This window comes from Necator americanus, chromosome II (assembly GCF_031761385.1).
Source record: "Necator americanus strain Aroian chromosome II, whole genome shotgun sequence".
Taxonomy (NCBI): Eukaryota; Metazoa; Nematoda; class Chromadorea; order Rhabditida; family Ancylostomatidae; genus Necator; species Necator americanus.
In genome coordinates this window covers 17057382-17072475 of record NC_087372.1, presented here as the reverse complement: position 1 = coordinate 17072475, position 15094 = coordinate 17057382, and the positions used below count along the sequence as shown (strand labels likewise).

General features: G+C 40.4%; 1 protein-coding gene across 2 annotated transcripts; it reads left to right on the top strand.

Annotated features, from left to right (window-relative positions):
- Nucleotides 1–910: 910 nt before the first annotated feature.
- Nucleotides 911–14935, top strand: RB195_018151 (uncharacterized protein; the record flags this gene model as incomplete). Of its 2 annotated transcripts, XM_064185464.1 has the most annotated exons (10): nt 7346–7411; nt 7474–7617; nt 7954–8023; nt 10719–10822; nt 11090–11179; nt 12321–12473; nt 12531–12666; nt 12765–12946; nt 14574–14731; nt 14815–14935. In XM_064185464.1, 10 exons carry the CDS (start codon nt 7346–7348, stop codon nt 14933–14935), a joined length of 1224 nt encoding a protein of 407 aa, XP_064041346.1. The 2 variants fall into 2 exon arrangements, with proteins under 2 accessions (XP_064041345.1, XP_064041346.1); XM_064185465.1 differs by lacking the exons at nt 7346–7411; nt 7474–7617; nt 7954–8023; ... (2 more) ...; nt 12531–12666; nt 12765–12946 and adding exons at nt 911–934; nt 5595–5724.
- Nucleotides 14936–15094: the final 159 nt, after the last annotated feature.

The following is a 15094-nucleotide window of genomic DNA, read 5'->3' as shown; positions in this document are numbered from 1 at the left end:
GGTTTTGCCTTAGAATGAAAGTACACTTGTATGGCTTGCAGAGATAAACGGCCTCAACTACGCACCAAACGGAGGCTACGTCATAATAACATAGAAGTTACAGAAGAAGCCTCCTATGGTTTTTTGAAATTAAAATTTCTTCACGCAAGCATAGATGCGATAGTCAGAACCGGTGCTCCGACTATCGCATCTATGCTGTGCTTTTGGATGGTTGGCAAAAGAACCTCCTTCACTTTTGTACGGTTTTCGAAGGGACCCTTTCACTTTCGGACAGTTGGCAAAGGGATCCTCATCACTTGAGCTGCCCCCCATGAGCTAGACCCTCTTCACCTGAGGAGCGTCCGGCTCTTCCCTATCGCATCTAAGACGAGGACTACAGCGGCATCACAACATACCACCTAGTTTTAAGAACACAATGGGAGAATTGGACTGAGGCAAAAATGAGTGAAGGTTCCTGGTTTGTGTTTGCACCACCTTCGTTTCACCGAGGACACCGTTCTCATGACACTGAGCGCGGATTTTCGTAACCAAAATGGTAGCATGATGCCCACACTCACTCAACAAAACATTCATTCTATTTCTCCAACTTTGGGCTGAGAATCAAAATGGTTAACTAACTACGTAACTTCACGACTCGAGCAAGAGGGAGAGAGTGAGAGTCGTATATTAAAGTAGAGTATATTAAAATATATAGGGTGTAATGAAGGGGACCAAAAAGAACGGCGCAGAGCTCCTTATTGCCATCGCTCGCGCTTTCACCTTCTTTCAGGAACCTGCAGGCTTTGCAAGGAGGAGGAATGAGGGCAGAGTCATCGAACGCTCACTGGAGTCGTTGCTAACTGGCTAAGATAGAAAACGTGTAAAAGAAAGAAAAATGTGGCCAAATTTATTTGGGTCCTTCAGGATAAAAATGAGTCTCGTGCTCGTAGATGAGGTGGGGTTCAGTGGGCAATCTTCCCGTATAATGAGGACTAATGAAACTGTGATTAGTTCCTGGTCAAGCCACGGAAGGACAGGTAATGCAGGAGCTGAAATCACGGGTAGAGATCGGCGCCAACAAACTGCTTACGTGTCATACTGGCAAATCAGAATCAAAAAATAGCAGTGAGAAGTTATTAACCAGCTTGGCTTCGTAAGGAATAGCGATCTAACATGAGAATTTAGTTGAAAAAAAGTGTAGACATCCTAAAGTAGTGCAGTTGCTGATATCTTTAGTAAAAACATTCTCCGTCATTCTATACCATGATATGATAAGGATGATATCAGAAAATGGAGAAAAATACATGATGCGTGACTACTCAGAGACATATAGTTTCTCCGCTGAATGATAGTAGAGATCAAAGTATAGTGATTAGAACAAACGGTGAGATCTGTCCAAACCCCAGTACATACTTGGTTTATAATTATCAAGCATGTAAGTTAGCAACTAAATAGTATTAAAAAATAATCTATTCAGAAAGAAGAAGGCAAGATTGAGTGCATCACTTTCAGAATGTGGACCACTCATTCTCGTCCGACAAAAACAGGAGTCCTGGAGTGCTCCAGTGACAAAGTGATATTTTTACAACCACTGAATCGTTTCTTCGTTTTTCCCTTCAAGTGGCTAATGCACAAAAAACGATTTGGATGAGGTTGAAGTATAAGCTTTCTCTAAAGCGAAGATGAAAAACTGAAACAAAGGATGCACTTTACAAACAGCCAGGTCGAAAATGTATCATGCATCGTGTAGTTGTACAACAAGACCAACGTGAAATTGCTAATGGTGAGGCGTCCCACCATCGATTGAGAACGACTGCCCCTCGAGCGGTAATCCGTCAATGACTCGAGTCACAGTTCTTTGAATCAACTTCTCGCACCCGCGGCTCCTTTATCTTTCTTCACATGGCTCGAGGCGACGCGAAAAACCGTTAAAACAGCTCTAGATAAGTCTCGAAACTATGACAACTTCCGTTCAAGAACGCACGGTATATATGCGTTCTTTGAGAGCATATTCTGTCACCAATACCCTGAAATACTAGGTCACTGCTGACGATATGGTCATGCTTTCCTTTGAACATTTTTGCAGGTAGCAATACGCAATAAATGTTTAAGGGAATTAGTGATTTGTACAGTGGGTTAGTGTACAAATCCCTGTATAGTGGTTTGGGTACACTCATTGCTGCACCCAAACCACTGTACAGGGAATTGTGATCATTTCATTTATTTCGTGGTTTTCTCCTCTTTTATAGTCGGGTCAAAACGACATAAAACACGGTGCAGTAACGTATCCGGCTGCGCTCGAAGTGGCTTGATGGAGATAGCGGTTGCAATCGAAGTGGGACCATTGCGTAGTGCAGCGATGGACGGTGCTAGTAAGGGTTCCATTTGATCGCTACGCTCCACCGCCCCGCTTCGAGGGCGCCTACGTAACTGCACCGCGCTTCATGTCGTTATTACCCTACTGCAAATTTTGGGCGCATGACAGCCATTAGATATTATCGTTCAGTAGAAACTACATAGAATTTAAATGTAAAGGTATAGTTCCCTGCATAAAACCTCACGATGATTTTGATCTAAACAAATATTGTTAATTGGCAGTGTAGCACCAACCGATTGTCCAGAACTAGTAAATAGCAAATTGAAACAGTCTAATCTGTCACCATTGCTACATCTCACAATCTCTGACAATAGAAAAAAACAGCAAATTTTTCAGGTGTTCCATTCTAAACGGAAATTACGTAAGGAAACAATGTAGGAAGTGCAATGGGGTTGTTTAGTGGTGTGAAGACGGAGAAACCTGTTGCCAGCGGTGCGTGTTCGAATCGACAACCGGCTTTAGTACCTAACCTTCAGGCAGCTCTTTTCTTACCTTGCCTTAAAACCATGAATGCAGAAAGGTTTACCGGGCGAAAAGTAAAAATCAAATCAAAATCCATAAAAACCGTATGTCGAAATAATTGCTCAAATCCAGAAACATCACCAAAAAATACTGTGCAAGTACTGCATAAACAATAACATAACAGAGTGAGACTCCCGAGGTGCGAGCTAATCACGTTTCGTCGGGCATCCCTCTGCGGCCCTCCACAGACTCAATTATTGACTACTGAAATGCGTCCGTACTATTTGAACATATGGAAGACATATGCCTACATGCCATGGTAATTTTCTACTATCCTGCTGAAATCAAAACGAAGCTAAAATAATGGTATACGGTGTGGTGCTGTCAATTGTGTAAAGTGATCATGTGCTTCTAGAACTCACATGAGAGCGATCGAATTAATGGGTCTGAGGAGCTTCGGAGAACTAAATATGTAAAAATATAAATATATATATATATTTATATACTATGGAACACATGGTTCTTAAACCATAAGATATTACAGACATGGTGGCAACCTAAAGAGGCTCAGAAGGTGAATGCGGAAAGGCAGAAAACATACAATGCTGGAAAAGAACGCGAAAAGAAGACGGGGAACCATATTGACTGCAGTAGGGTCAAAACGACATATGGTGCAATCGCGTGAGCGGCTGCGCTCTAAGCGGCGGAAAGCTCTCGCTAGCACCATTCATCGCTGCAGTTCGTGGTGGTCCCTCCACGATCGCAACCATTTTCTCCACCGTGCTGCGTCGAGCGCATCCGCTTACACTCCTACACTGACCTTCAAGTCGTTTTGACCCGACGATAGATATTGCTCTATTACTGTTGGGGTACAAGGCGCTACAAAAGTCTGAGTCAGAATACAAGTGTTTGTCCGCCTTATCGAAACTCTTCTGTTATCCGTGTTCGGTCCAAGATATTATCAGCAAGTGCAGATTTAAATCCTGTGTTAACACTTGAGGTGTTATTCAGAGTAACAAAGGGCTGAAACTGTAGGATTTCTGGGAAAATTTTTGTTTTCTTCGCTACTGGTTCGAATTCGTTCCCTTTAATATGCTGATGCTCTTCTGAATTTTGCAAAATTTCAGTTCGATACCTAGGTAACGCAGAAGAAAATGTTCTATTAAAAAAAAAACAGAAAAAAGAAATTGCAGCTCGCACTTTTAAGAATTGAAGGAATTGATCGTCCTAAGATTCAACTGGCTGAGCTTATTAAAGCGAAAATGCGCTCGAAAATGTTGGTGCTTGATGGCAATAAAAAGGATGACCAAAAAACGTGATCTTTGTATTCTTTTATCTTTCCATCAAAATTTCCTTCAGAAAATCTCCTTATACTATTCAAAATATGAAGCCAGACCTCATTTCAGAGATCATGATTATTGTAATTTATTTATAAGAACGCTTGTATAGCACTGGAAAACAGATTTTTTTAGATCGTTATTTCCCCTTTTCTTGAAAGGAGTTGTAACAGTTACTTTACAATCTTTGGTAAGTTCTGGACCCGTTTTCCCTTTTCTTGCCACTTACGCTAGGAAGGCGAAACCAAGGTTTCTTTTTCCATACCGATCTCGGAACTAACTCATATCATATTCATAGCTGCACATAAAAGAAGCAAAAAATCATTGAAAAAAAAAGAAGAAAAGAGCTCTCAGGGGATTAGCGTGGCTATCGCCAAATCGATTATCGTCGTATCGATCGGAGGACGCGAAGAAGCGGGGTACAGCAATAGAATCAACCGGGAAAGTCACACTTCAGGCCGACACGACACCTTCGCAGTAGTGAGTTGAGACACGGACTTAGTGCTAATTTTTTAGCGGCAAGTGCAAGATAACCTTTTCATAGCAGCGTCCATATTATGACACTGCCACAGACATTAATTGTTGACAAATGAGATCAGAAGTCTGTTTATATGAATGCAGAATGTTAGTGCAGTGTATAGTTTACGAAAGGATATCACTATTTGTCATGTGAAAGAATTGCAAAGAGACTAGGGCGTGCTGCACAAACCATTTGGATAGTGATTTTTAGTTCCTTACCAGTTCTCATAGAAATATAAAAGCTAACTTCTGAATGATTTACATTTCCTTCAACAGAGATACGAAAGCACCTTTTAAAAAAGCTTCGCGTGGAGCAGCTTAAAAAGTAAAAAAAAAAAACTTTAAAAAAAATAACAAAGCCACTTGAGTATTGTGCTAGAAACCGCTTATGGAGAGCCTTAATGAAGTCTCACTAGTTTAGAAAGGAGTGTTGATATTTTTGACGTCCGTTTTATTTTTTCAAATTGTCAGAACGAGTTGAATTGTGATACAACATGGCATGGGCGTTGATGCATAAAATCTAACATTTTGTTGTTTTTTCTTGACTATACATGATCTTTTTCCATAACTGCACATGTCGGAGGCCGTTTTTCTCGTGTGGACGAGTTAAAGTAGTGCGCGCTGCCTGTACTTAGCAGGGTCAAAACGACATGAAACACGTACGCAATTGCGTACGTGGCTTTTCTCGAGGCGGTGCGGCGAAGCGTGGCAGTTAGGAGAGTAGTGGAACTCTTACAGGTCTACCCATCGCTTCAGTTTGCGACTATCCTAACTCGGTTCCACCTGCTACCTCCACCGCGCCGTTTCGAGCGCGTACGCAAATGCACCGCAACTACGCTCATGATTCACGTCGTTTTGACCCTACTATAGCACAGATACGTTGCAATGTGAAACTGCACTGACAACCTTAATTTTTTAAGCGGACAATGCTGCATTCCATTCAAAAACGACGGATTGTATTAAGAACAGAGAACGAGGATAAAATGAACTGGACGGAAATGATTCGATTTGGATCGATTGTTGGGACAAGGGATGGTTCGACAACACGAAGTACACGATGTTAATTCAATCTTCTGTTTAAAAAAGAAGTATTTATGTGTATATGAGTTACAGAGCGGTAAGGTGTTCACACGAAGAAAAAAACATACTAGCAGCAAGCAACTGTCGAACAGCGTCAACGGATAAGAAAAAGATGAAATTAGCAGTGCAGAAGAAAGAGTAGGTTCTATATATAAGAAAGACATATTGATGAATATACTGAATAATAAATACTTCTTTGAAGGACATTCTTGGAGACTGATTATTAAGCAAAATCCTAGACTTCTAGAACATCGAAAGGGCGATAAAAATTAGGACGTTTTGGGATGTGAATCTTAAATCTAGAACAGTTGAAACCATGAAGACAATAACTACAGAAACGACCCTTCACTTTGCGAGAATCTGAACTGGTTAATCAATAATAGTGCCCAATGCGCACACATCACTCTAGAGAATGATTCCGAACAAATTGGCGACCTAGTTGAAAGGTGAATGATCGATTTCGATAGAATGACACGAACTGCTAGAGAATAAGATGATGAAATGTACTTTAAAAAAAAACGAAGAAAAAAGACTGAAAAACCAGGCAGAAATTTTCTCTGACCAACCACGAATGTTTTAATATCGGGAAGATGCTCGAACATGAATGTTTTTTTTTTCACCGCTAAGTTGTCCTAGTCTTCGCCAAGTGTTCCAAATGTTTCCGTAGATGTGGACGGCTCGGAGTCGGACGTGAACGCATCGATTGAACCTATCAGAGCGAAAAGTGGTGAAGAAAATTATCGTAACTTGTCTTCTCCTTCCCCTCGATGTCATTGTAGTCAACGCTATGTTATGACGAAATTGAGCGAAAAAATTTTTAAGGAGTTGGCAGGAATAGACACCTTTAGTACAATAGATCGATAGCTTTCACGACAAAACATAAAGCGTTCCCGACGAATGAATATTTGAGTATATGGAAATAGAATGGGAGCAAATATCTATTTGCAGCAATTTGCCACTCCCCAAACACAAGTAATTCCCATCATAAACTGAGCAGTGATCCATGTGGTCGCTCTCAGGAGACATTATTAGGTCTAAATGTGTGGTAATTTCCTCAAAATAGCCCCCCCCCCCACATATCTATCTACAGGAGTCTCATCAATCTTCGAAATTTGTCGATTCAAGTAACTGCTTCAGCTTTTTAGGAGCCGGAAATGTAAATAAAACTAATAATAATGCCGTGGAATAGTGAATGAACAGCAAAACAATCAAGGGTTAACAGCAGTGCGTCATGAATGCGATGTCCGTAAAATGTGGAGTGGTTCAATTTGTCATGGGTGTCCAGCACAAAAAGCAGTGAGTGCTCGGAACTTTACAAATCCTGCCGTTGAGCGCGCTAGAATATAAGTTTGCCGTGAGTCAAGGTGGACTGTTGTTAAAAATCGCTCCGATGCTCTGATTTGCTGTTCTTTAGTCCTTTGAATATGTCTTATCACTCAAAATTTCTTCTGCAAACATTCCTTACATAATAACGTCAAAGACTACTTAGTACATTATTCATTTTCTGCTTACGCATGTCCTTCCGCTTCACAGTTTACTTTTATCATCGACTACGTTGCTGTCTCGATTCTCTTAAAATCACATTTTAGTCATGTTTGGTAGGACGAACATTTCTGTTTCCCGGAAGCTGAGCCTCTCATCCACCATTAGAAATAAGGTTCACTGAGGAATTCTTTAATTCCAGTGCAAAGAAACGCTTCTTTCTTTAATTTTTTTAAGGATGTTTTCATTGTTGGAGCAGCTCGCACCCCTATCGGCTCATTCCGATCCCAGCTTGCAACTATTTCTTCTCCAGAGCTGGGAAGTGTTGCTATAAAAGCCGCTGTGGAAAGAAGCGGTTTGAAACCAGAAGAAGTTAGAGAGGTACATTTTTTATGGCGAAAAAGTGTTTTTTTTTTGGTGGGGGCACTCAGTTGGGCCCTTATTTCTTGACGCTCTAACATTTTCTCTTCGTAACCTTATCTTAAATGTCATAGATGCTTTAAGACTAATGTTTAGGCTTCAGGGACCGATTGATTTAGTTATTGACTTCGAGAAATAGGGGGCCACTGAGTGCCCTCACCTACATTTTACCCCCTTTTTATTATCTTTAGGGAATATGGTGCTGCGCCATCACTATCATATATATATATATATATATATATATATATATATATATATATATATATATATATATATATATATATATATATATTTCAGGTGTATATGGGGCAGGTTTGTCAAGCTAATGTTGGCCAGGCACCTGCTCGACAAGCTTCCCTTGCCGCTGGTAGGTGCTTTTTTCAAATACATTTTTTTGGTGGAACTTGGGCACTGTCCCCCTTGTCGCCTGAAAGTTATGGAAGGTAGTAAAACAATGCAATAACACAGTGGCGTCATCTTTTTAACATTGTATTAAATGCATCTCATTGCAGTTGTGCAAAATAATAGTGCAGCATACAAAAATGCGATTAAAGTATGGAACTGGTGTTTTCATCATCACGATAATCAAGCCAAGTAATCTTCAGTGTACGATCAGCAGGATTGTAGAGGGCACAGTTGAAGGCAGCATATGTATCACAAAACTGACAACGTAGGGGTCTCTGTGGGACAACATAGAGGTCGGAGTTCAGATTACGAGTATGAGCTTCTTGAAAAATGGCATGAGAACCGCTTTATTTCTTATGAGAGGTGTCAGAACGCGCCACTTTTGTACACTCTTTGGTTCAATCATCAGCCTTTTAATGGTTTTCTTGAGTAGGCTGCTGATGAGATCTCATTGAATTTTAACCGCTCGCTCGTAGAAATAGCGCGTTCACAAGGGTGGTGGATTTTCACGTACCTCGTTGAAACCACTTCCTATCCCCGCGTCATTCTTCACGACGATTGGGGGAAATTGAGTGTGGTCACGCTCATATTCGTGATCTACTTCCAGAACTCTGTTCTACCATTGCTGATGCCGATTCGCATCCAAGCGGCATCGGTTTCGAGGATATTCAGATTGTAAGAAAATTTTTAATTATTTTGTTAGTGGACGTAATGGCAATACGCGGGGAAAATGTGGTAGAGGGGCGGCACTTAGTGGGGCCCTTATTTCTGCACGCTCTAACTTAGTTTTTTTCTTTTAGTAACTTTAGCTTACATGTTACAGATCCTCCGGGACCAACCCTTAGGTCTTAGGGCCCAATTGATTTAATTATTGTTTTCGAAAAATAAGGGCGGGCCCCACAGAGTGCCCCCCCCCCCTCCCACCCCTCCCCCCTGCATTTTATCTCAATACTTATGAGGATGACCTCAATACCTACCGCATTATGCAATTTTCTGGAGTGCGCTCTGCCTATTTTCGTTATAACGAAGATTTTCTGCTGACCAGCACTTAAGAAAGTCTTCGATACAGCAGAGAAGACGAATAATTGAGCTATCCAAAGCGATTATTCTCAGATTTCTTATCACTAAAATATATGAAATAGTCCACAGCAAAGTTAGTCGAATTCCCTCACCAATGCATAAAAGTACGATTTTATACATAATTTTATTCTATACTTTTCTCTTTCAATTTATTCTTAGTAAGACTTACCAACTACTTTGTCCTCACATATTCCTCACCCTCACAATATCTGGTCGATATCAGCTGACGGAGGCAGTTCTGAGTCGCCGATCCGCAACTCTCTACGGCGCGGCGGCTGTGCGGTTGGCGTTTCAGAGTGTCAGTGCAAAATTTCTGCATCCAAAAGGTATTGATCCCCTAATAATCTCACTGCCGTTTACGACTATCCCGGTATACCATCTACCACAGTTAGTTGGCATCCACTATTGCTACTTTTCTCTACTATAATTTACGCAAAATGAGCACGGCTAGGAATGAGACTAGGACAACGAAATAGAAGAGGAAGACTTACCTTTCCAGCCAACAACAAAGGAGCAAGTAATCGGAGGTACTGGGGCCCGAGCTATAAGGAGGCTGAATGATTGCTCGCCAGCCACAGAGACCCAAACATCACCAATTTCGTGATATGCTTGAACTGCAACGTATAGTCGGGTCAATACGACATGAAGCACGGACATTTGCGCAAGCGGCTGCGCTTGAAGCGGAGCGGTGGAGCGTAGCGGTTGGGATCGCGTAAGGATCCTCACTGCCGCCACTCACTTCTAAGTTCGCCATGATCCCACCTCGATTCCAACTGCTGTCTCGACCGCACTGCTTCCGAGCGCGGTCACTTACGTAACGGTCCGTGCTTCATGTCGTTTTGACCCAACTATATGATATAGTCGGGTCAGAGCCTGAAGCCTGGTGCAACTGCGTAAGCGGCTGGGCTGGAAGCGCTGCATCGAAGCCACCTGTTGCTATCGAAATGTTACCGCACTCCCAGTCTCGCTACCTTTTCAAAGTAGGGTTAGCAATTATACAATTGCGTAGTAGGCTCCAGTTACTTTTAGCTACCTTTAGCCTGGTGCAAATGCGTACTAGGGTCCACTTATCTCGGTCTACCGAGATGGCTGGAGTCTAGTACGCAATTGCATCAGACTAAAGGTTGTTTTGACCTGACCGTAGCATCTTACAAAAATGTAGCTCTTACAGTTTAAAATAAATGTCGTACTTGCAGATGCATATACCTCTGTGTAGTCCTTTAAATTGTCACTTCAAAAAAAAATTGTTGACTTACTGCAAATGAAAAAATCCCTTATTTCTTGCTCTTCTTACTATTTCTTCAAGAACAATTATAAAGTTTATTGTATATGTATTGTAGCATAAATGCACTGTAAACTAGAATGCATTGTATGAGTGGAGAGAAGAAGAGTGTTCTGGCAGATCACAATATGTACTCGCACCACTTTTAAAGATTAGTTCCTTTGCTTGTTTGTTTTTTTTTTGCTAAACACGCGAGAACATAGGAGAAAATTTGTTGGCTACTTATCGAATAAGTTTGCCATTCTTACCAATTCTTATTTTGTTTGTTATAATTTCTTTCCAACGTCACTTGTAGGTCTTCATACTTCAACGGTTTGTACAACGGTCAATAAAGTGTGTTCATCAGGTCTTAAGGCGATTATGCTTGCTGCTCAACAAATTCAAATAGGAAATCAAAATGTAAGCGGTTTTCTTTCATGAAATTTGGAACCCTTTTAGTCAATGGACTTTGCCTCATTATTTCTTGGTTTTGAATTAGATCTCGTCTTAATCTATAACTGTATCTATGACCTTAGTGATTTTAATAATACCAGTTACGTTACCAAAGAACAACGAAGTAGTCGTACACTATTTAGCATGGATTTTTTTTTCCAATTTTCGAATAAACTGTTATCCTCCTGGTTGGTTGTATATTTCTTCTTCCTACGTTTTATCTGACAAATTAAGGTTGTCATTGGTGGTGGAATGGAAAGTATGTCTCAAGTTCCTTTTTATCTGGATCGCGGCGATACTACATACGGAGGAATACGCTTGATAGTTAGTTTAGATTTTCTCTTTATCCGTAAGTGGTTCTTCCAATATGCTCACCCAAGAATATTTCATTTCTAATTTTTCTTGGTACTTATTACTTTAGGAGCCTCTGGAATAGCTTGAATAAATGTGCTCTCCGTTTTCTTTAAACAAATCTCCCGAAGACAATGCATAAAAAATGTTGTTAAACAAATCCTGTCTTCACACCTATACCGACCGTAACAATTCCAGGACCGGAAACAACTACGAAGCATTTGCTGCAGCGCAGAGAGCAAGCAGCGCATTTTCCGCTTGAACTCAGCGTACAACGAATGTTCCTATGTTGAAATCTCTGCTCGAGTACATGGTTAATAGTGAAAAGGATACAGTTCACGGATATGAAAGGAATCACACCCAATTCTCACCTCGCTCCGCCCCTTTCACCACCGTCGCTAATCCAGAAAAATGTGTATACAGTAGCTCTGCGTGCCCTTGTCTCTCCATGAATGCAACGCGATAGTGCTTGGGCTATCCCACCGTAGCCAACTTCCGTGATCTAACTGAAATAACTTAGATAAGCAGCAGCTACCTTACCATCACACCCATCGAAGCGTTGCGTGGTCTCACGATCTCGTTCAACGTTCTCTCCTGTTAATTATGTTAATGTTAATGTATAGTTTGTAGACGAAAGCACATGGAGGTAATGCATACGCTTTTTTCTGGATTTGTGGGGAAAAAACTACTGTGATCCCTCTCTTACTCGTGAACCTAACCCCTACTAATATCTACTCTTGCAAAAAAAAAACAGCACTGGAAATTTTATGCTTTTAAGGTAGATCTTCTTACTACTGTCTCGCACAAGAAACGGGGAAACTAATTGGACTGCGATTGTTTTGAGTGTGAAAATTGTTGTGGGCCTTTCTATCTCTTCGCTCATTCTTTTACGTTTTTACTGCGGGCTACTTACAGTTGTCAACACTTGCTCGTAAATGGTATTCCTAAATTTTATAGGGTTGTTCGTAAATGCAAAACCAAAGAAGTCTGATTCACCGCATTGTTGTTTCATAGTGGTATAGTCATTTCTTTCTAAAATTGTGGTACTTAGATATTATCAACTTTTTACATCTTCCACCGGTTAGAAGTTCGAATTGATCTATTGTTCTTTCAGGATGGAATAGTGAAAGATGGGCTCACGGATGCTTACGATAAGTGTCACATGGGTAATTGTGGAGAGAAGACTGCTAGAGAACTTGTAATCAGCAGAGATATGCAAGATGAGTACGCTATTGGAAGTTACAGAAAGGCTGCTGCTGCGTGGAAGGTTTCCTGAATTGTTTTTTTTTTAAACTTACGCTGTTGTTAGAAAGTGACCTTGCAGAGTGGTATCATGAACGCCGAGGTCGTGCCAGTAACAGTGAAAACTCGTAAAGGAACATTTTCAGTTGATATGGACGAAGAGTTTTCAAAGGTAAATTTCGACAAGATGAAGCTGCTCAAAGCTGTTTTCCAGAAAGGCATGTTTTCTTCATTCTCTATTGATGGAACCATCACTTACCAACCATGGTATGTGTTAGATTTCTTACCTGTACTCTCTGACTCCTATTTCTTAAAGATGGCACGGTAACGGCCGGTAATGCCTCGACGTTAAATGATGGGGCAGCCGCTGTGCTACTCGCTAGTGAGCAAGCTCTGAAAGAACACAACGCGAAACCGGCTGCTAGAATAGTAGCATACGCAGATGCTGCCACACATCCACTTGACTTTGCAGTTGCCCCCCCACTTCTTGTGCCGAAGGTGAGTGCTTGTTTTCAGAAAAGCAGTTGTACTGCATTCTATCAAGTTTTGTGATTGTGTGTCGTTTTTCTTTTCACTCCTAATTGTTCGTTCTTTAAGTTGATAAAAAAGTCTTGTGAGTACTAGAAGCAGTCATTCAGTCTTCTTGAAAATGACAAACTAACCAAGTAAGAACTCATCGATCTCCTTTCCAATGAAATAAGAAGGTGCCAGTGACATTACATTAGTGATCTCGTTCTAGTGAAATTTTTTGGTGATGTCCTACAAAATTTAGTTCATAGGGTTTTTATTGGTAAACATTTACGAAGAATTCTATCCAACTAGTTTTTTGCTTACTTGATGATTCTTCCTTTCGAAATGCTTTTGGGAATTCTCGAAGCCAACCATCATCAGACAGGCAATTCCCTTCAGACAGATATTTCGTAAGAAGCAGGTGGAAGTGTTCCAGGTTGATATTGTTTTGTAACAGTGCCTTGTAGAATTTTTTTTTTGTAGAAAGATGAGGAATTCAAAATTGTGATGCAAATCTTATGATTAAAAATAGTATTAAATTTATGTCAGCCCATTTTTTAACCACTTTTCTTGTGCAGGAAAAACAATACTACAAACACTTTCAGGAACCATAAATAGATTTAGGACAAGAAGTTCGAACAGTATTGGCAGGAGTCAGTACGTATTAGATTTCAGAGCATAAACTAGAGATTTCTATGTTTTTGTGATTGTGTGTACTACTCGGCCTCTACAACTAATGAACCAGTTATTATGAAAACATTTGAGGATGATTTTATCGGGGACATCTTCACCATAATTTATCACATTGTCGAGGATATCTCTATATTATGGGAATTCTACTCACCTTTCTCATCCAAACTGAAAAATTGTGTAGGTGTGTAACTATCACATCATGTTGTCTTTGTGTTTTGTTAATATCTGTAGCAAATACTTCATCTGGAATCCTTTTCATTTCATTTGCAATTTTTCTCTGCTTTTCAAAGAATGAATGTTATAAAGTTAGAATGTGAATTGAAAGAATTGAATTAAATGAATCTGATTATCTAGGAGAGTTGATAGTCGCAAATGAGGTTCTTATGACATGGCGTCATATGATATGATAAAGTCATGAAAAAGGTGGTAAATATGTGGTGAAAAATTAAGAAAAGGTAATTATTGCAAAGATCTAAGGCTAAAATCTGATTTTTTATATTTTAAGCGTGACTAGTAGAGATTTATACAGCTTTTCCATGTTAGTTTAGTTTTTTGATACTGAAATTTTCATAAACGACAACTTTGTTTAACACATTTTCTAAAAGGAGAGAATGATGCAGCAGTTCTACTTTACTGCTGCCTATCAGCATTTTGTCGCCCGAGTAAGCGTATCACCTGATGGCGCGACAAATAAGATGACTCCATGGTTCCACCTTTATTCCTATGTAGCCAAAAGTTCCATAACAGTCATTGTGAGTAAAGTTTTTTTTCTTTCTTAGATTCGAAAAAGTGTGTTTGAGTTCCAAATTCCCACGTTTTTCTTTTTGCTCGTAGGACCACGGTTACGGAAACAAATACTAGCTAGTTATCCAGTGGAGCAGCCATAATGTAGATCTGATGAGATTTTTAAGTCTTAATTCAGATGTTACGAGCTGCTGGCTTAAAAATGACGGAAATTGACCAGTGGGAGGTGAACGAGGCATTCTCGGTCGTAGCCTTAGCGTTCATCAAACAAGTTGGATGCGACCCAGAGAGGGTTAACCCACACGGAGGAGCTGTTTCTCTTGGACATCCTATTGGGTATGCTATTTTCTTCTTGGTTATGAGGATTACAGTATCAATGATCTTTGGAAAAACATGGGTCTAAGTTCTCTGTCATTTAGAATGTCTGGCGCTCGTCTTATCACCCATCTAGTGCACTCACTGAAGTCCGGTCAAAGGGGGCTCGCTGCAATTTGCAATGGTGGAGGCGGCGCTAGTGGGATGATAATAGAAAAGCTCTAACTTATAACTGTCCTATAACATTTGCTCACATTGTTGTGTGTTGCTAGAACTAGTGCCAATATTTTTTGATAGTAGCTGTTTTACACCAGTTTCTTTTTTCTTTTAAATATATGCGTGAATGACCTTTGCCTAACCTCATATCGACGCTTACATGATATC